General features: G+C 43.4%; 1 protein-coding gene across 1 annotated transcript in view; it reads left to right on the top strand.

Annotated features, from left to right (window-relative positions):
- ENTPD3 (ectonucleoside triphosphate diphosphohydrolase 3) overlaps positions 1-22,048 on the top strand; it is a 57,612-nt gene that overhangs the window by 3,529 nt on the left and 32,035 nt on the right. Inside the window, exons 2-3 of the mRNA XM_006892999.1 lie at positions 2,564-2,691; positions 16,011-16,128. Coding sequence (XP_006893061.1) covers positions 2,564-2,691; positions 16,011-16,128 — 246 coding nt within the window. The remainder of the gene's footprint in view (positions 1-2,563; positions 2,692-16,010; positions 16,129-22,048) is intronic.

Raw genomic sequence — 22,048 nt, 5'->3', positions numbered from 1 at the left:
AAGGGTGCAACAATGAATGAATGGAATCCCAAAATCTCTGTAGATGTTCACTGAAATGAAAAATAAACAACCTAAATTTAAAAAAAAATGTGTATTTAATTTTAATTTAGTGTATTTAGTTTTAATGAATTTAAATTTTCACAGCCAACTGTTGAGAGACATCATTGAGATTACAGTGCTAATCTTTCTCTCTGAATCCAGTAATATTTTATCTTTTCAAAATTTTATTTCATGTGTGTGTACTGTCAAATTGTATCTGACTGGTACAGGAAGAGATTGCCCCTCCTTCTCCAGCTGAGTGGATTCAAACTGCATACCTCTGGGATTGCAGTGCAGCTTCTTACGAATAAGCCACCAGAGCTCCCTGAATCCAGTAATATTTTCATAATGCCAGCGTTTACCTAGTTCAGTCATTTGCGTGCCAGTATAATATTTTTAGTTCTACTAAAACAAGTGGTGTTGTTGTTGTTAGGTGCCGTCGAGTCAAGCATGACCCATCGCGACCCTGTGAACAAAAGATCTGAACCCTGTCCTATCCTGCGCCATCCTCACACTTCCTGACACACAAGAGCCCATTGCAGCAGTCACCGTGTCAGTCCACCTGGTTGAGGGTCTTCCTCTCCTTCATTGACCCTATACCCTTCCTTTCAACTAACGAGAAGTTAATTGAAATCCACCAGCTGCTCTTCAGGTGAAAGATGGGCAGTCTCCTCCCATGCAGTTTACAGCCTCTGAAAACCTGCTTGAGGGTCGGCTATGAGTCAGTTCTGACTCTATGGCGGTAAATTGAGTTTTTGAACTATAGAAGAAGCAGCCCTGGTGGCTTAGTGCATAATGTGTCGGGCTTCTAACTGAAAGGTTGGCAGTTTGAACCCGCTAGCACACTTCTTGGGAGCAAGATGAACAATCTCCCCGTGCAGAGATTTACAGCTTGTAAGTGTGATTGAGAGTCGCTATCAGTATTATCGCTATAAGGGGGATCCAATTCAAAAGCGACGGGTTTACCAACTATAGAAAAAAAAAATTAGATGTGTGTTTGACACTATAGAATGACTACATATAATTTATGTACCATGAGATGTGTAAATCTTAGCTGCCTCCCTAAACTAAGTATTCTTGCCCCCCAAAATGCTTTTAGGGCAGGAGGGGCAATTTATAAGATATTTTTCCACCATAAGGAAAGAAATGGTAGCTAAGGAACTGGTGTATTTTGGTGTGCAAATTTCCCCCAAAACATTCTGGAAAATTGAATGAATTTTGACAGATAAATATGTCTGTATACCTCAAACTCTGGTGGCCTGCTGGCTAAGAAGTTGCATCTAAGAGGGCTTTTTAAAAATCTTCTATTTAGAAGATTTATTGTCCAGTGGTAAGAAGCTGCACTACAACCCCAAAGGCTTATGGTTTGAATCCACCAGCTGCTCCTTGAGAGATGGATGGACAATGGTCTCGCGTGCCATCGTTTATCTCTGAAAACCCACTGTGTCAGCTGTAGGTTGGTTTTCACAGCTGCTGGTTGGCTCCAATTCATCACAACAACAACAACAACAGCATTTAGGGATAAAGTAATTTCATCACCCTCAAAAGTGTCTTCATGCTCCTGCCTGGTGAATCTGTTCCCTAAAGCCCACAGGCCGTCTCTCTTATGCTTTTTTCCACATCCCTATTTTAGACCTTCATATAAATGGGATCATTTCAGTAAGTACAGTATGTACCCTTTTGACATAATTTTTTCTTAATTTACTGAAGTTATTTTTAAATGTTGCCACTATGAATTGGAGTCGGCTAGGCAGCAACTTTTTTTTAAAATGAAATATTTTCTTTCTTCATCTAATGCAAAATGTGCGTCTTCTAATCTACATTAAAACAAATATTATAATACATTGTCTAAGAGGCAATTAGTGATATATGTAACATATTTTAGGAAGCACTAGAAAATAGCACATGTAGGGGACTCTGGTGGCCTAGTGGCAAGAAGCTGCACTGCAATCCCAGAGATATGGGCTCAAATCCACCAGGTGCTCTGCTGGAGAAGAAGGGTCAATCTCCTCCTGTACCAGTCAGATCTGATTTGACGGTACACGCACACAAAATAATAAAATATATTAAAAAAAATAGCACATGTGTCTTCCCTCCAAATAATTGTTTTAGTCCAAATTTTGGGGAAAGAATATGTGGAAATGGTGCCCAGTAGCTACTCTACTTTGAACATATCAGAAAGAAAAGAAAAAAATAGAGTCAAAAACAACTTCAAATTTGTTTATTCATCAGCGATTCAATAGTTGACTCTCCAGGAGGTTTTCAGAGGCTGCAAATCCCACAGGAAGAGATTGCCCATCTTTTTCCCTCCACTGGTGGATTCGAACTGCTGGAGACTTCCTTTTGGTTAGCAGTGAAACTCCCTCGAGACTCCATCCAACCTGAGTGCCCTTGAAAGTGTGGATCTCATGAAAATCAGGGTTTAGAATCTGTACGGAGAATGTGGGCACAGGTCACAGATCCTCCACAGAAAGCCAATGTCTGGCTGCTCCATTCCCCTTTCCCTCGTATGTCTTCATTTTAGGGTTCAAGGCACTCTCTCGGACACCAGCCATCATTGCCCTGGCTGTCTTGCTTGTGAGCATCGTGGTGCTTGTGACTATCACACTCATCCAGGTCCACCAGAAAGAAATCCTCACTCCAGGACTGAAGGTAAGAGTGGAGAAGACCTTGAACTTTGTGGATGGGTAGGGGTGACAGCCTTGTGACTTGGTTAACATAATGAATGTCAACGAGCTGTATATTTGGAAAATGTTGAAATGGCAAATATTTTGTTATATATACCTTTACCACAATGTCTAAATAAAAATAAAGACTAGAAGGAGAAGAAGGAAGCTATTCAGAGACCAGCATAACATCAATTAATCCAAAACTCGAGAAGGAATCTGCTTCCTCTGCTTCTGGCTGGTACCTGGAGAAGGTGATTTTAGACTCAACGAAGAGAATCTGGGAATGTAGGGTTTGAAGATACAGAGTAATGGTGGGGACTCTTCTCCAAGGGTCTGCTTTGATGCCTGGTGTCAGAACCAAAGTTAAATGTGTAACCAAGAATTTCAGATGGTTATCAAAGGCTTCTCAGTTAGTCTATATCCCAGTTTTTACCAGCTTGCCTTTTTCCCCTGGCCACACGTCTCTGACTATGAGTGGAGATTGGGATGCCCAGGCTCCTATTTGGCCTCTCCTGCTTAAACAAGAACTCAAGGCTTTGAAAAGATCCCTAAGAGCTATGTTTGTGCTGCCTCTCTTAGGTCTGGAACATGTTCCATGATCCCCGAAACCTTCTCCTTCCAAAATTACTCATGGCCATGTGCTTGGTTCCAGAGGCCTCTCTTAACCCTTCATAAGCCCATCCCCAAATATCCTCAAAGGTAACTTCTGACAGACTGAGAATCACATGTATAACCAGAGTGACTTAAATGGAAGGTGAAGAGATTCAGTGAGTCTTCAGTGATTTGGGGCAGAGATCAGCAAACGTTTCCTGTAAAGACCTAGTTGGTACATTAAACTTTGATAACCTTATGATCTCTGTCATGTACACATATTCTCCTCTGTTCTTGTTCTTATTTTGTTTTGGTGTTGTTGTTATTGTGTACCTTTGAGTGAGAACACACCCATAGCTGACCTTCCAGCAGGTTTGCAGAGGTATGAGAGGACATTGCCCAACTTTCTCCCATGGAGCAGCTGCTGGATTCGAACTGTGTACCTTTGCATTAGTAGTGCATTTCCTTACCACTAAGCTGCCAGAGCTCCCTATTTTGTTTCGCTCCTTGAAAATGTGAACACCAATTTCAGAGGAGGGAATTGAACCATGGTATTTGAATCTCCGAAGCATCCCCCGGCAGTGCAGTGGTTAAAATGCTGGACTGTTAAAGTGCTTGGTTCGAACTCACCAGTAGCTCTTTGGGAGAAAGATGAAACTGTTTGTTTCTGTAAAGATTACAGCTTTGCAAACCCCATGAGGCAGTTCTGCTCTGGCCTGTAGGGAGTCAGGATCAGCGCAGAAGCACTGGGATTGGGTGAGTTTATACGAACTCATTTAGAATTTACACTTGACTCTTGGGAGTTCTCTCTCCATGCCCCTGATGGTAGGGACAGTTCAAAGGCTATATTTAAAATTATTTGTAGCATTATTTTAAAACGCAAGAAAGAAACTAATATTGCATGAGGTCTGTGGGTGGTTGGAGCTGCCATTCCCAGACCACTTTCCAAAGGACTCAAATAAAAAACTCCTTTTGAAAATGGCAATTTAGACCTTGATAAGACAGGTTACTTTCATATCTCAGTCACCATGAATAATGTGAGTTTAAAAAAAAGAAAGGAAGGAAGAGAAATCGTATGCCACTATCCAGTGATAAGGGGAAAGCAGATTATCCGGTTGTCCAAAGACATTAGCTGAGGCCTAGAGAAGTTGTTTTCCCCAAGCTGCAGGCTCTGTCCTCCTCTAGAAATGACATCAAATCAACACCATGACCTCCACTTTGCAAGGAAAGAAATGGAGCTGTGATCATGGGAATGACAGAATCACAGCTAAACCCCAGAACATTCTGATCCTAATGCCAAGACTCCCCTCAGTTCAGCTGCCACCTCTCCCTGGTCCCAAGTTCTGAACAGAGAACCCCGGAAAAACACTTTGCCCCTGATAGGAAGAGATATGTCCTCCTTTGAACAGGAAGGAAGCAATGAGATGCAAGTATAGATACACAAAGGTTTGTTAAGTTCAGGAAGGAACCTAAGACTAGTAGCACCTTTATATCTTGCTGCCTGGTGTCCCTGTGCTAGCCAGCACTCTGTAGAAGGCTCCTCTCTAGATGTTGCCCTGGAAGCTGGGAATATGTCCACCAGAGCCCCTTCTAGAACATTCTGTAGTACCTGGAGCTCCAAAGTCTGTGCAGACCTCCTGAGGGTAGATCTCACCACTGGCCTGAGGTGGCAGCTTAAGAAAGCAGCTTCTGAGGGAGCTCAGGTAGCCTAGTGGCAAGAAGCTGCACTGCAATTCCAGAGGTATGTGGTTTGAATCCACCAGATGCTCTGCTGGAGAAGGAGGACAATCTCCTCCTGACCGGTCAGATAATAAAATAAATTAAAAAAAGAAATAAAAAAAGAAGGCAGCTTCTGGTAGAACTTAATCTGGCTGCTCAGAGATGGGGACACAAGGCTCTTTACTGCATGGTTTGCCAGCGATGGGAGAGCCCTGGTTTTCAGGGGGCAGAGCAAAAGCCTCCATTTATACTATTTCACCTTATACCCCATGAATTGTTAGGAATGAGATGATTAAGGCAGTCATCAGAGGATATCTTCCCTTCTTTCTGAACAGTAAGAAGTAGGGTCTCAGTTCATGCTGGAGGTGCAGGGAAGAATTGCTGAGTGGACCAACAGAGTAAAACTGAGTAGAGGAGTTATTCAGGGGCTGGGTAAAAGGCGCTGTTGTAAGAGGTTCGTTGCTACTGTCTTCAGTTAGCTTCCTCTGAAACCTCAAAAGAACTTAGTGCTGTTGTGTCAGTTCCATCTCAAAGCAACCCTCCCCAGAGTTTCCGAGGATGCAAATCTTAATGAGAGGCGACTGTCCATCTTTCTCCTTTGGCGCCGCTGGTGGATTTGAACTGCCAGAGCTGTATAGCCTTTGGATCAGCAGCACAACTTTCTACAGACTATCAAGGCCCTAAAACCCAATTTGCTTTGTAAAGTTCCATTCAAATCACAATGAAAAGAGAAACATATATGCTCAATAATAAGAATATAATATACAAGCACAATAAGAAGAAGAATGTATGTGTGTAATATTGATTCATAAAAATAGTAAGAAAAATAAGTAAAATAATGCCTAATAAAAAAGAGTCAAATATATAGAGATACACAATTATATATATATATATATACATACACATGGAGCTCTGGTGGGCTAATAGTAAGGAACTGCATGGCCAACCCAAAGGCACATGGTTCAAATCCACCAGTTGCTCTGAGGAAGACCTGGTCTGTCTCCTCCTGAGCTGTGGTGCTGAAGAAGAGTATTGAATATACCATGGACTGCTAAGAAAACAAACAGGTTCATCCTGGAGAGGGTTAAACTGGGATGCTCCTTGGAGGCACGGATTCTGGGGCTTCGTCTGACTTACTTTGGACATGTTGTAAAAGAATGTTACGCTTGGGAGGGTGGAGGGACAGCACAGAAGGGAAAGGCCCTCTATGAGGTAGATTGATTCAGTGACTGGGGTTATCGGGATGGGAGTGTCCGAGACAGTGCGATTGGCACAGGATAGAGCAGGGTTTAGGGCTGTTGTACATAGGGTTGCTATGAGTCGCAAGTGACTCGATGACACATGAAAACAACAACAACAACAAAAACCCACTGGAGGGTCAGCTCTGAGTTCTGACTCGACAGCACATGTCAACAGCAATATATATATATGTTGTTGTTTGCTGTGTACTGTTGAGTTGAAACCAACCCAAAGCTGACCCTCTGGTGGGTTTTCAGAGACAGTTAATCACATGGGAGGAAATTGCCCATCCTTATTTTTAAATAAATATCAACCTAGTAACATTAGTATATTAATTAATAATTAATGCATTAATATTAATATATGTTAATAAAGGAATCAATAGTTAACCTATATACTATACATATTAAATTGGATTGTAAGACAACGATGTGAGGGTAAGTAGTTTTTCCTGGGGAGACATATGTAGGGGAGGCAGGAAATGAAAGGAGAATGAAGGCACCCAGCCAACTGCAGGCCTGAAGTCCAGCAGTAACCATTGTGAACAAGTAAGACTTAACCAGGGACACCTGGGAGTCAGTGCAGGATTCACTTGGAATTCTCAGAGTTAGAAAAAAAAGAAAAAGTAAATTAAAAAAAAATAAGAAGAATTCTCAGAGTTGTCCCCTCCCAAGGACATACAGAATACCTGCCTCAGAATTACCTCCTCAGGGGGTCTTGATACTTAACTCCTGTCAGTCATGGCTTGAGGGTTGTTTCCCGGAAGCCTTCCTCTGGTGTTCCCAGTGGGCTGTGTTCTTAGGGTGTGAGGGTCAGGGCTTCAGGGAAAGCATTCAGGCAGGTTGGGAGGTGGGTGTCTGGATTTAAACCACAGGGCTGAGTCTAAGGTCATGTGGCTCGGGAACCCCCAGCAGCTATTCCGTGTAGCTATTACTATTGTCTTCATTTTACAGATAAGAAAACAGAAGGACAAAGAGGCCAAAAAGCTGCCCCCGGATTAAAACAGCAGAGCCAGTGTTAGAAACAATGAAATAAAAAGCTGTTGTACTTGACTCTGTTCTGACTCAGCAACTCTGAGTGTCACAGAGCAGAACTGAGTCCTTAGAATCCCCCCTGGCCTTTTTCCCACGGTGCTGCTGGGCGCCTCACACTGCCCTCCTTCAAGCAAACCATTTGTGCCACTCAGAACATAGAAAGCAAGTCCACCCCAGTGATATCTAGTTGATTCCAACTCACAGGACAAGAACAGAATAGAAATGCCCCACAGGGTGCCCGAGGCTGTAACCGTTATAGATGCAAACGGCCGTATTTCTCCAGTCAAGTGGCTGGTGTGTTTGAACCACCAACCTTTCAGTCAGCAGGCACTGTACTAACAGGGATCCTTTCCTCCAAAAGCATGGAAAGGAGAAGAGAGGACAGTGGCCTTAAGCAAAGCTTTGGAGGGACAAGAAGACTCATTAACTCTTCAATTAGCAGACAATTCAAAGAAAACTTTTCTTTTTTCTTTTTTTCTTTTTTTGAAAACTTTTCTTTTAAAAAATCTCTTCAGAGCCTTGATATCAGGCCCTCATCACAGCTGTAGGGGACAGGAAGTTGCATGACACTGAAAGAATGGCTCACAAGACCTTTCTCTTTAACTAGGTGGGTCATGTGTGAGGTAAGGCAGACGTTTGGGTCACCTGAGCCAGGGAGAGAACGCTAGCCTTGGGAAAGATGGCCATGTGCAGTTTTCTCAGGACGTTGGGAAATTTTCTTCTAGCCATGAGCGCTGGGGGCGAGGAAGGGCAGATTCAGGGTGAAGAAATGTGAGGGCTTTTATTAGTTTGTGATGTTTAAGAGTGTTTTCAAAGCCTAGTTTTGCCTTTATGTGCTGCTGCAAGTTGGTTATAAGAGGCCAGCTCTCCACAACTGTCTTTGTTGTTATGTTGTTGTTAAGAGCCGTGAGATGTAGGCAACTCATAGCGACCCTATGAACGAAAGTCCTGGACACCTTCTGTACATCTTTTGTCCTTTCTCCAGGTTCATAGGGTTTCCAGAGGCAAACTGTTACGGAAGTGGATGCCACTCCTGCCTCCAAGCTTGTTTTCATTGGGGAGCTCCACCAAGCACTGTCCACCATGGGTAACCATTCTCGCATTTGACTCATCAGTGTCACAGTGTTCGGCTTCACAACAACCACGAGTCACCTCTGTACAGCAAGTGGATAGACCAGGGTTCCACAACTCAAAAGGATGTTTCACCAAAAACAGTTAAGGGCAGGCCTGAGGGCTGCAGAGTAGTCACCCAGGTCTGTCTTTAGGGCCCTGGAATGTGATGGAAAATCATCAGAAGATGTCATGATACCTGGCTATTAGCCCAGTCAGGGCTTACCTGACCTTGGCTTATTTGAGGTTTTAGAGCAAAACTGTTAACTCAGTCAAGGGTCTAAAATGTCCCTTTTTCCTGGTGTTGCTGGTCTGACCTGCTCCACCACCTTGAAGAGCAAATACAGCCTGGCTTTTACTTTTCACTTGTTCACAGGCCCCCACTTGTTCTATTATCATTAAGCCAAACAGCTTCCTTTTGCTTTGGCTGCATTTTTTTTTTTTCATTTCTCTGGAGCAAATGGTTTCAAACCATATTGGCTTTTCATTAAACCTTTCAGAGACAGTTTATTTTGTAACATTAATGACAATTGAGGCATATAATGAATCTTATTATAATGTCTAATCAGACCCTTCAGAAGTTTCTTTTTCAAGCTGTTCCCTCCTCAGCTACTCTTCTCCTCTGTCTTGCTCGCCCGTGAGCCCTGGGACGTCTTAGTTCTGTATGATCAGTATCTCACTGATAGTCTTTTTTGTAGTCACATGATGTCAACATTGAAGATAGGTTTTGAACAGCGTGTGGTCTGTGACCTGCTCAAGCTATGGTTGCTCCCCATGTTGAATGCCAAGGTCATGGACCATTGGCATTCACATGCTCAGTGATGGCTCTCCAGAGCACTAGACCAGGTGTTGTTGACACCATTCCCCTCCAGCTTCATCGAGCCTTTGCTATCAGGTGGTTCTGGACCTGCTAAACCAGGGACATAATGCCAGCGGTTCTAGTGGTCCACTCAGATCTGTCTCCTTGCAGAACAAGCGTTGAGAGATTGATTTCTTCCTTTCCAGAAGGCCAGGTCCGCTTCTGGCTTGACTTGGTCTGCCTCTTCCCCAACCAGATCTGTGCACTACTGCTGAAATGAGAGTGTGCCTTTGAGAGACCTTTTGTCTGGACAAGGAAAGTCTGTTATACTCTATCAGACCCTTTCATATTAAGTTTTAGTTCATTAAACTGTGTTTTCTTGGGACTTTAGTCCATTAAACTGTATTTTCTTGGGACTTAATGGTAAGCACAGGGACTGTGAGTACAGGTTTGAGAATTGGTTAGATCCAGGCCTTGTCCCAGATATGTGACCCTAAGCAATTATTTGCTCCTGTGAGCCTCTGCTTCCCCATCTGTCAAGTGGGAATAGTGAATGTGTTAACACTCATTCAGGAACTTTGCACAATGCTTGACATACTCATAAGTAAAATGAGTGCCAGGTTACAGACGTCAGACTTACGTCAGACTTAGGGACAACTCCCACTTACCCCTTTATGTTGTGTAAATACAGGTTCATTTTGAAACAATTGAGCTGACTTCTACTTAAAAGAAATTCTTCCTTGCCCTCACCTTTGTTTATTTCACATGCAACTTTTTTTAAAAATTTTTTTTTTACATGCAACTTTTAAAATCACTGAAGGTTTAAAACTCTTCTTGCACTGAAGTTAGGAAGCTAAATAAGAATCATGTACATCTCTTCAAATTAAAGACATATTTAGGAAGGGGTCTCATGTGCACCCTGGGCATTGTGTACACTCAATGTTTATTATTACTAGTATCCTTGTAGTAGAAGTAGTAGTAGTCGTCGTCGTCATCGTCGTATTAGTAACAATAGTAATGCCACTCTTGTACCCTAGTGGGTAAGAAACTGTACTGCTAACCCAAAGGGTGTGGTTTGAATCCACCAATTGCTTCTTGGAGGGGAAGGATAGGTAACATCTTCACATATGACTTCTAGCCTCTGAAAACCTGCTGGATGGAGCATTATAGGAGTAGGTTCTGACTTGACATCAGTGAAAGAGAAATGATAATAATAATAATAATAATAACCTCCAAGAAACTTGACCTTATGCCCTTTGCATTTGCTTTTGTTAGAAGGTCTCAGTCTTTAAGTTTGGGCTCTGGACTTCAGCAGTGAAAAGCGTTTCTAGTGAACCCACTGAGTGTGTCTTCAGATCCTCATTCAAGCTGTGTTGTTTTCTTGACACTGCATCGGACAGAGAATCACTTACTTCTTTCATTCAGTCCAGCTGAACTGAATACAATCCATTTCCCTTCTCACTCCCCATTGAGCCAGGTTGAGCTAGGCACATAAATATGTTCTGAAAGCTGGTTAAGGACCAGACTTTCCGCTTTTTGCAGATGTCAGCGGACAAGGGTGGAACGGGCCTGTGAGCACCGGCAGCAGAGTTGAGCCTTCAGGCAACACCTTCGCCAGGTGTCTGGAGGGGCAGCCCTTTCAGAGAGGGGCAGCCCTCTCAGAGCAGAGTCTCTGGCTGCCCTGAAGCCTGGCTGGTGAGAGCTGGGGCAGAGTCAAATGGGAACGTGAGCATGGTCCCAGATCCCTCTTACCAATGAGAACGGACGCTGGGACTTCTTTATAGTGTTGGCCCAGCCGTTGTGGGCTTCAGACCCAGGAGGGCACGAACACGCTGTGAAGGGTGGGAGAGAGGAAGATCTGGGGAGAGGCAGGTACCCCTGGGAGTAATTGTGCTCTTATCCTCTCCCCTCTTGTTTGTTTTGGGTCAGCACTGGGCAGGGGGCACTTGTCAGAGGTGATGAGGCCAGGAGCACGAGGAAGGAGAGAAAGCAAGCAGGATGGTGATAGGAAGGCCCCCACCCTCGGGTGTCTGTTTCTCTTCTTGCCTTCAGCTTTGACCTGTGCTTTCATCTCACCGTGACTGTCGGCCTGGACAGAGCGTGAACAATGCGCGCCCTTGTTCACCATGGCGGTTGTCATGTTGGGATCCTAGTCAGCATTCGTCAGAATCTGGGGCTGACATTACGAGGCCGGCCAGGTTGAGCTACCCGCGGACACAGGGAAGTGTTGACCTTTGCTTAAAGGAATAGCTGTGACTCAGGCACTGGAGCAGGATTTTCTTTGTTTGGTCTCCTGTCAAATGAACTATCTTTCCCGTATCTTTGCCACAGTCCAAGGAGACAGAGTTGGTCTGGAGAGAATAGTTCTCTCTTTTTTGGCCAGTCTTATGTAAATGAATGTAAACAAGGGTTCAGTCTGGTTTTCATAAGGTTGCGGTGTCTCCTAGTTTACTCAACAGCATCTAACATCAACAACCACCTGAGTGAAACAGTGTGGCTTGTGAGCATTTGTAAGAACAGAAAGCTGGAATGGTTCAACAGGCCCAGAATCAGGGAACTGCTTACAGAAATGATCCTTCCTCTTACCCTGAATGTGGTGTTGACGATGGCGATGTTGGTCTATTTTAGTAGCAGGGGGAGAGAGAGAGATTCATGACTTATGTTAAGAGAGGAAAGAACTTTATAAAAGACTAGGTACAAGGGGATATTGAGTTTTAGCTAATAATGGTGAGAATACTTGGAAAAGAATAGTGATAGTGGTTATAGCAAACACAGGATGAGTGTGAGGTCACGAAATTGTACATATAGAATTGTTTAATTGGCAAATATTCCATTGTATGTATTTTTACCAGTTATAGGGAGTGCTGGTGGCTTGGTGGTAAGGAGTTGCACTGCTCAACGTAAAGGCACGTGGGTTTGAATCCACAGTGGTTCCGAAGGAAGAAGACAGGCAGTTCCATCCTCTGTGATTTACAGTCTCTGAAAACTCACCACAGGATCAGCCATGAATCGGTTCTGACTCCAGGCTACGTAACAACCACCACAGTTACATTTTCAATTGTTTTTGGTCAAACATTCTATATAGCTCTGCTCTGTCCACTTGCCATACAGAGGTAATTTGTGGTTGCTCTGAAGCTGAACACGGTGGCACTGATGAGTCAAATGCGAGAATGGTTACCCATGGTGGACAGTGTTTGGTGGAGCTCCCCGATTAAAACAAGCTTGGAAGCAGGAGTGGCATCCACTTCCGTAAACAGCTTGCCTCCGGAAACCCAGTGAACCTGGACAAAAGATGAAAGTCATGCAGGTGTGGAGGACTTTCCTACATAGGGTCGCTATGAGTCACCTAGGACTCAATGGCACTTCACAACAACAACAACAGTGTTCATATCATCCTGTGTTGATCTGAACATAGATAATCTAAACACATGTCTCTGTGTGTGTGTGTGTGTGTGTGTGTGTGTGTACACACACACAGAAAGCCACTTGAGAAGATGTATTATAACAGGATGTAAAAACAATCATGGGGTTTGAGGTGTTTTTTTCACTTTCTTGTTTCTTTGTTGCTTTTTTACTTTGTTTTATATCATTTGACAGGGTAGGTTGTTTTTTTTTTCTTGTATGTGTTTGTTGTTGTTGTTGTGTGTTGTTGTTGTTGTGTGCCATCCAGTTGAGTGTAACCCATAGAGATCCCGTGAACAACAGATCTGAACCCTGTCCTGTCCTGTGCCGTCCTCACACTTCCTGACTCACTAGAGCCCATTACGACAGTCACTGTGTCAACCCGCCTGGTTGAAGGCCGTCTTCTCTTTCACCAACCCTCCGCTTTTCCATGCGTGTTGTTCCCTCTCTAAGGAATAGCCTCTCCTAGCAACATGCCTGAAATATGTGAGATGAAGCTTTGTCATCTTTGCCTCCAAGGAGCACTCTGGCTGCACCTTCTCCAAGACGTATCTGCTTGTTCTTTTTACAGTCCAGTCTGTATGTGTTAGTAGCCCGTTTATTGACATAACTGCTAAGCCTATGGTTTGTTCTTAACTTCTAAAAGTGAATATGCTAAAACTGAGACAACCCATAGAGTAGTAAGGCATTTTATTCAGCAGTGCATATATACCAGTTGGCCTGCCTCCAGAACCTACCTTCGTCCTGTCTGGTAGAAGCTAAGCTAAGCCAGTGGTGGTGGAATGAGGGAGAGGCAGGCATCCACAGAAACCTCTAGCTGCCCTGGGCAGACTCCCAGAACCACCAGACGCTGGACTGGGTGGGATTTGCTAATCCCAGCACCACAGACGGAGAGTACGTCCTCCTTCCTGGTTGAGCATGTGCCAGGGCGTGAGTAGGGCCACAGTTTCAGGGGAATCCTCAAGCTGGGTTAGAGCAAGACGCCCCACCTTTTCTCCTACGCATGGAGAGCCCTAGCAACGCCTCACAGACATCTCGCCAAAGTGGGAGCCATGTGTCAATGTTGTTGCTTTATTGTAAAAATACAGATAGCGTAAAGCTTTCCAACTCAACGGGTAAGCTGTATGATTCTGTGACACCAATTACCCAATAATTTTGTGATTCCCCCCCCCTTCCTTTAACACAATTGCTTTCATTCCAAGAGCTGCTGCAGATATTAAAATATCTTTCTGATGAAGACCTACTAGTATAGATTGGTTTGGTTGTTTAGCCCCAAGCTGATAAACCATGGGATTTCCTGAGGATTAGAGAACAACCAGCTAAGTGAATGGGATCATTCATTTTGAGGCCCAGGTGACTTCTCTCCTGCATCTTTGGGATCTGATTAAATAAGAGTCGAGGGACTGGTCTTTGAAGATCCTTGGTTTACTAACTCTCAACCAGGCTATACATTGAGATCTTTAAAAAAGATTGACTCCTGAGTCTGCGCTGAGATACTTCACTTTAATTGATCTGAGGTATATTCCTGGCATTGGGAGTTCTAAAATTTCCAAACGTTTCTCAGGTGATTCTGATGACCAAGGCCAAAAACCGTGTCCTCGAACACTGACCTACCTTACCCACCCCTTCCCCACAATCCAAGGAGGCAAAGGTGGTCTGGAGAGAAGAGTGTTCTCTTTTTGATCAGCCCTACTTAATGAACTGCTGGGAGAACAAACAGGTTCATCCTGGAGAGAGTGAGACCACACTGCTCCTTGGAGGCAAGGATTCTGAAGCTTCATCTGACATACTTTGGACATATTATAAGGAGAGACCAGTCCTTGGAGAGGGACATCATGCTTAGGAGGGTGGAGGGATGGCGAAGGAGGGGAAGACCCTCTATGAGGTGGATTGATTCAGTGACTGGGGTAGTCGGGATGAGTGTGTCAGAGGCAGTGCGCTTGGCACAGGATAGAGCAGGGTTTAGGGCTGTTGTACATAGGGTCGCTATGAGTCGCAGGTGACTTGATGGCACATAACAACAACAACAACCTAAGTAGAGTGTCAGTGAAAAAGAGGCCTTCAGCAAACAATTGGCTCAGGTATGTCAGAGCTGATGAGGGTGGCACAGGGTTCAGGTCTGTTGTTCTCAGGGTTGCTATGAATTGCACTCAGCTCCGTGGCTTCTAACAACAACCTAATGAGTTTAAACAAGGTTTCACTTGCTGTTCATGAGGTCGCTCTGAGTCATAGTCAACTTGACAGCACCTCACAGCAGAAGGTTTGAAAGCAGGAGTGGCATCCACTTCCTAAACCACATGCCTGCAGAACTCTATGAACTTGGGGAAATGACAATAGTTATGGAAAGGCATTAGGTCTTTTGTTCAGAGAGTCACTATGAGTCATGCTTGAATCAACGGCAATTAACAACAACAACAAACAACAACAACAACCACCTAAGTGAATCAATGAAGATTAAGCTGCTACAAGTATTTGGGGCTCCCAGAGGCCAGCTGGGAAAAGGATCCTCAAGAGAGGTCTTTTGTTGTTTGTTATTATGTGCCGTCGAGTCGCTTGCAACTCATAGCGACCCTATGTAGAACAGCCGTAAACTCTGCTCTGGCCTGTGCCAATTGCACTGTCTCTGACACTCCCATCCCAATTACCCCAGAGACTGAATCAATCCACCTCATAGAGGGCCTTCTCCTCTTACTCTGTCCCTCCACTCTCCCAAGCATGATGTCCCTTTCCAAGGACCAGTCTCTCCTTACAACATGTATGTTAGAAGGAGCCTCAGAATCCTTGCCTCCAAGGAGCCACCCGCTCTAACCCTTTCCAGGATGATTCTGTTTGTTTTCCTAGCAGTCCATGGTACTCTCAATATTCTTCTCCAGCACCACAGCTCAAAGGCACCAATTCTCCTTCTATCCTCCTTGGTCATTGTCCAACTCTCTGATGCATAACAAGTGCTTGCAAAGACCATGGCCTGTATCAGACGCACCTTAGACTTCAGAGTGACACTATTGCTCTTCAGTACTTTGGAGAGGTCCCTAACGGTAGACTTTCCATGGCAATACTCCTTTTCATTTTATGGCTACTGGTGCCAAGAGTGTTAACCATGGATCCAAGCAAACTAAAGCTGCGAACAATCTCAATCTCTTCTTCACCAGGTATAGTTGGGGATTATATAACAATGAAAGAATTTTTCTTTTACTTTTCAAAGAGAAGAAAGAACTGGAGGGGAGGGATGGGCAGGGAGAAAAGTGCAACAATGAATGAATGGAAATCCAAAATATCTGTAAATTTTCATTAAAATTAGTAATAATAATAATAATAAAATAAGAAGGGGAGAAAAAAAGAGAGGTCCAGCTCCCCAGGCTGCTCTGAAGTTCAGCCTGTTTCTAACTCTTCCTTCCCCCTTTTATCCAGTATGGAATCGTGCTGGATGCTGGGTCTTCCAGAACAACGGTCTACATGTATCAGTGGCCAGCAGAGAAGGAGAATAATACCGGAGTGGTCAGTCAAACCTTCAGATGTAGTGTGAAAGGTAAGGTCAAGTGTGTCTAGAAGGCTCAAATGGTGAGCAAATTAGAGCCCTGGGGTCCTTCAGAGGCCTGGAGAGGGGCTGGGGAGCTGCGTGGAGGCAGGAAGTGACCACTGGACCAGACGTTGGGGGAAGCTAGATCTTGTACTTGGGCTGCTGTTCATCAATGAGTGACCATGGGCCAGTCACTATCCTCCACTGGGCCTCATTTATTCCTCTGTAAAGATAAGGGTTGAAGCTGCACTGCAATCCCAGAGGTGCGTGGTTCAAATCCACCAGATGCTCTGTTGGAGAAGGAGGGACAGTCTCCTCCTGTACTAGTCAGATCCGATTTGATGGTACACACACAAAAAATAGTAAAACAAAATTTAAAAAAAATATAATAAGGGTTGAGCTGAGTTAATGGGTCAAGAAATAGAAATGGTCTGAGATTTGCCACAATTTCATGGATACTGGCAGCAGCCATGAGATTGCTGGGTCAGAAACAAAAGACAGATGATGATGATGATTATAATTAACTAACTGACTGGACTACATCGTCATCTGCTCTTCCCTGAGCCCCAGGTCTCACAGGGTGTTAGGAATAGAGTTAGCCCGTGCCTGCTCATGCAGTGGGGTGTCCTATAAAAGAGGAACCCTGAAATTAGAGAACCTGAGACATTTATCATTGGCCACATGCTACCCTTTTGCTGCAGAGGAATGACACTGCATCTTCCAAGGTTGCTCACGACACAAATATCCTTGGAAAGATAGTTGAGGGCACAGACAGTGAATTAATCAGCTTGCAAGAAATGCACGAAGGTGAAGGACACATGGAAAATTGTCTTCCAACAAGGGGAAGAGGTAGGTGATAGGAGAAGGAGGTAGACAATGCATTAACAAATGGCCAAGATTGTGTTCCAATACGTCTTTCTTTATGAGCACTAAAATCAGAATTTTACGTAGTTATATCATTTTCATCACTACTCTTCTTTCAACATCCCCCTATTCCAACATTTAACAATGCAAGTGCTGCCTTGACTCACAGGTCATACACCAATGATGGCCAACAGCATTTGGCTCATGGGCCAGTTAGCCCCAGAGTACATACAATGTTATCAGCATGATTAATGACCCCTCACTGCTACTTTTTAATTGTAATTCTCCACCTCCCCCAAAACATATCTTGGATTGTTTTTTAACTGTTTCTTCCTTATTGCTTTGTCCTTGTCATGATTTCATTTTTTTCCTGTTTTTTAAAAATGGAATTCAATATTTATGTGTAATGTGCTTTGTTCACTGACATTGAGTTTTTAAGATTCCTTTATGCTGATAAGATAAGCTACAGATTGATCACTTTTTTATTCTTGCAAACTGGAGATCTGTACTTCCCTGGTTACTAATAGCACTAACAATCTTTTGATAGGTTTACAACCATTTCCATTTCTTGTGACGTGCCTCTTCATGTCTTTCACTCTTTATTTCTGTTGGATTGCTAGACTTTTCTTATTGATTCATGGAACTTATTTATATATTCTGGAGGTGAATACTTGGGTAGCATTACCATATTATTTCAGTATCTTTATTTATACCATTTATGAGTTGTCTTTTTAGTCTCCTTGTAATGTCTTTTGATGAATGTTGTTGTTGTTGATTGCCTTCTAGTTGAGCACGACTCATAGCGACCTTATGAACAAAAGGCCTGAAGCCCCTCTACAACTAGAGGCATTTATCAAAAGTTCATAGAGTTTCCAGAGGCATGTTGTTTAGGAAGTGGATGCCAGAAGTTCTTAATTTTTATGCAGGTGAATGAACCAGCCTTCTCCTTCTGGGTTTTAAATGATTTATTTAAGATATGCTTCCCTGTCCTGGGATCATAAAGCTAATCCTCTATCAAAAGTTTGCTAGTTTTGCCTTTTACAATTACATTCTTTTCTAAAATTTTTTTCTTTATTATTAATTTTAATGAAAATTTACAGAGACTTTGGATTTCCATTCATTCATTGTTGTACTTTTTTCCCTGCCTGCCCAAGCCTCCCTGCCCCAGTACACTCTTCTCTTTGAAAAGGAAAAGAATAATTCTTTCGTTGTTTTACAATCCCTCCCCCCCAAGTCTACTCCACTATGCAGCCTTCATTCTGGACTTCTGTTATGAAAATAATACCTAATCATATATCCCTTTTAAACAGTTTTCTCCCTCATCTGTTTCAATGCAGTATACATTATTTATCCCATCTTTTTCAGTCTCCCCCCAGCCCAGTGTCAGTCTAGTTTTACAACAGTGGCACTATGCAGTATTTATTCCTCTGTCACTCAGCATAATGTCCTCCAGGGTCACTCATTTTGAATAATATTGCATGAGTTCCTTGTTTTTCAATGCAGCATAGTATTCCATTGTGTGAATATACCAGAACTTCTCTATCCATTTGTTTGTTGATGGGCACTTAGGTTGTTTCCAACTCCTTGCTATTGTGAACAAAGCTGCAATAAACATGGGTGTGCAAATATCTGTTTGGATGTCAGTTATGGTCTCTTTGGGGTATATTCCCAGTAGTGGAATTGCAGGGTCAAATGGTATCTCTATTTGCAGCTTTTTGAGAAAGTGCCATACCGCCTTCCACAGTGGTTGCACCATTTTACACTCCCACCAACAGTGAATAAGGGTTCCATTTTCTCCACAACCTTGCCAGCATTTGTTGCTTGCTGTTCTGTTAAATGTTGCTATTCTGACTGGGGTGAGATGAGACCTCATAGTTGTTTTTACAATTACATTATTAAGCTACATGATCAAGGCTAGTTGGTGAGCGTGTGCATGCCTTTTTAAAAGCCAGACACTTTAAAGAATTAGGCAGCTCGTGTGGTCTAGTGAATAAAGAGTTGTGCTGCCAACCCGAAGGCAGGCAGTTCGTCTACCAACTACTGCTCAGGAGAAAGATGTGCGGTCTCCTCCTGTGCCACTTACAGTCTCTGAAAACCCACTGGAGGGTCAACCAGTCAATCAGGAGTTGGTTCCGACTCAATAAGCCATGAGTTTGAATTTAAAGAATTATGATCTTTAAGTTGTCCTGGAGCTTCTCACCCAGTGCAATCCAAATGAGCCCCATGTGTCCCCCTGCCCCACAGTCCCACAGTCCCACTGGTCAGTGTCTGAATGGTAGGTTTCTTGCCCAGCTGACCTTCATTTTCTTTCTTCAGTGAACTGCAAAGTAGAACTTCCTGGAGGTTAAGGCATTGAAAACATTGGGACAAAGTGTTAGCTTTTCCATAGTGAAAACAAGAGTCTTTTTCAGATGACAAGGTGAATTCTGATTCACTCCATGCGCAGGGAAGGGAGCTCTGGCAGCCTGGTCCTTCAGGAGTTGCACTGCTAACCAAAGGTGGTGCCTCTCTGTTAGTGTGAATCCAAAAACAGAAGGCGGACAGTCTCCTTCTGAGTGATTTACAGCCTCGGAAAATCTCCTAGAGGCCTAACTGTGAGTTGGTTCTGTCTTGAAAGCAATGAGAGAATTTCTCCTTAGGGAGGGAGGACAGAAACTGCTTATCCTGGTGCATAAATACTGCTGGCTCGGTTCTCCAGAAACAGATGTTGAGACAGAGTTTAGACTACGAGGTGGTTATTAGGGACGTAAGGAAGGCGGCAGAAGGGCTGGGAAGAAGAATCTAACTCAGTGCAGTCCTGGTAGGGAGGGAGCTTCTTAGAGGCAGGGATCTGCATTATGCTGAGATGGCCTGAAGTGTCCAGGCTATAAGTCATCATCTCCGTCATCACTGGATGCCCGCCCCTCTGAGAAGCGCAGTATTTTGAGCCAGCCAGCACTCTGCAACTGAAGCAAAGCTGGAAGGAGCTGGCAGCTGGGTTGATGTCTTTATTTCTAGGAGAATCTACATAGTGCATCTTTGGATTCACCACAACAGGCAACTTGGATGTTTCCCCAGTATCACGTACATGGTGGTCCCCAAGACACAGGCAGCAGTAGGCTTGCTTGTCTTTGATCTTGATTCTGTTCTTCTAACTCCTGAGCTATTGTCTTACCCCCAGGCATGAAAAGGGCACTAGGATATACCTGTAGAAACAAGAAACCACCTGTTTGAAGAAAAGAGAGGTTAACTGGCATTCCAGCAGATATATGCACACCCATGTTCATTGCGGCTTTGTTCACAATAGCAAGGAGTTGGAAACACCCCAAGTGCCCATCAACAAAGGAATGGATAGATAAGCTCTGGTATATTCACACAATGGAATACTATGCTGCATTGAAAAACAAGGAACTAAAAAAAAAACCCAAGCAAACAAAAAACAAACCAACCAACTCATGCAATATTATTCAAAATGGGTGAGCCTGGAGGACATTATGCTGAGTGAAGTATCTCAGTCACAAAAGGACAAATACCGCATGGTGCCACTGTTGTAAAACAGGCCTGACCTCGGGGTTGGGGGGAGACTGAGAAAGATGGGTTCAATAATGTATATTGCATTGAAACAGATGAGGGAGAAAACTGTTTAAAAGGGATATGTGATTAGGTATTTTTGTCCTGACAGGAGTCCAGAATGAAGGCTCCGTGGTGGCGTGGACCTGGGGGAGGGTTTGTAAAACAATGAAAGAATTTTTTTTTTTACTTTTCCAAGAGGGTAGTGTGCTAGGGGGAAGGGTTAGGAGGGGAGAAAAGTGCAACAATGAATGAATGGAAATCCAAAGTCTCTGTAAATTTTTACTGAAATTAATAATAAATTTAAATTAAAGAGCAAACAAAAAAAAAAGAGAGAGAGAAAGGTTAGTATAGAAGAGTTATAAAAAGCTGCTTCTCCCTGCTGTAGGAACTCTAGAATTTATCTAACCTTTCCGAGTTTTGACTTTCTCCTTTTCAACAATTTGAACAGTTTCCACTCATTGCCATTACATGGGAGCTGATTCATAGCTGACCCTCCAGCAAGTTTTCAGAATCTTTACAATTGTACCGGAGGCGGCTGCCCAGCTTTCTCCCTCAGTGTCACTGTGGACTCTAATTGCCTGCTTTTGGTTTGTCAGCATTACTTCCTACCACTAAACTTCAAGGTTTAAAATCAGGAAGGGTGTGCTTCAGGGTTGTATAATGTCATTATACTTAGTGAATTTGTATGTTGAGCCAGTAATCTGGGAAGCTGGACAACCTGAAGAAGGATGTGCAATGAAAGAATTTTACTTTTCCAAGAGGCGAGTGTACTGGGGGGGGGGGGATTGGGAGGGGATAAAAGTGCAACAGTGAATGAATGGAAATCCAGTCTCTGTAAATTTTCATTGAAATTAATAATAATAAAAAAAGAAGAAGAATGGTGTCAGGATTGGAGGAAGACTCATCAACAACCAGCATCATGAAGATGGCACACCATGCTTGCAGAGAGTGAAGAAGACTTGATGTGCTTACTGAAGAAGATCGAATACCAGAGCCTTTAATACAGTTTACACTATGACATCAATAAAACAAAAGTCCTCACAGCTGGGCCAATAGGAAACATCATGATGAAAAGAGAAAATATTGGAGTTGTCAATGATTTCATTTTACTTGGATTCACAGTCAACACCCATGATTTCATTTTACTCAGATCCACAGTCACACCCATGGTAGCAGCAGGGAAGAAATCAAAAGACATATTGCATTGGGGAAATCTGCTCTAGAGTTCCTCTCTCCAGAGTGCTACAGAGCAAGGATGTCAGTTTAAAGACTAAGGGGTGCCTGACCCATTCCAGAGTATTTTCTGTTGGCTTCATATGCAGCTGATAGCTGGACGATGAATTAAAAAAAATCTGAAGACAAAATGGTATCTTTGAGTTGGGGTGTTGGTGAAGAGTATTGAATCTGGACTCAAGGACTGCCCCAAGAGTAAACAAGTCTTTCTTGGAAGAGGTGTAAAACCAGGGTGCTCCTTAAAGGTGAGCATGGTGAAACACAACTCACACACTCTGAG

The sequence above is a fragment of the Elephantulus edwardii genome, unplaced genomic scaffold (genome assembly GCF_000299155.1).
Source record: "Elephantulus edwardii isolate Elephantulus edwardi_28Jun2011 unplaced genomic scaffold, EleEdw1.0 scaffold00121, whole genome shotgun sequence".
In the NCBI taxonomy this organism is placed as follows: Eukaryota; Metazoa; Chordata; class Mammalia; order Macroscelidea; family Macroscelididae; genus Elephantulus; species Elephantulus edwardii.
This window is presented reverse-complemented; position numbering and strand designations above follow the sequence as displayed.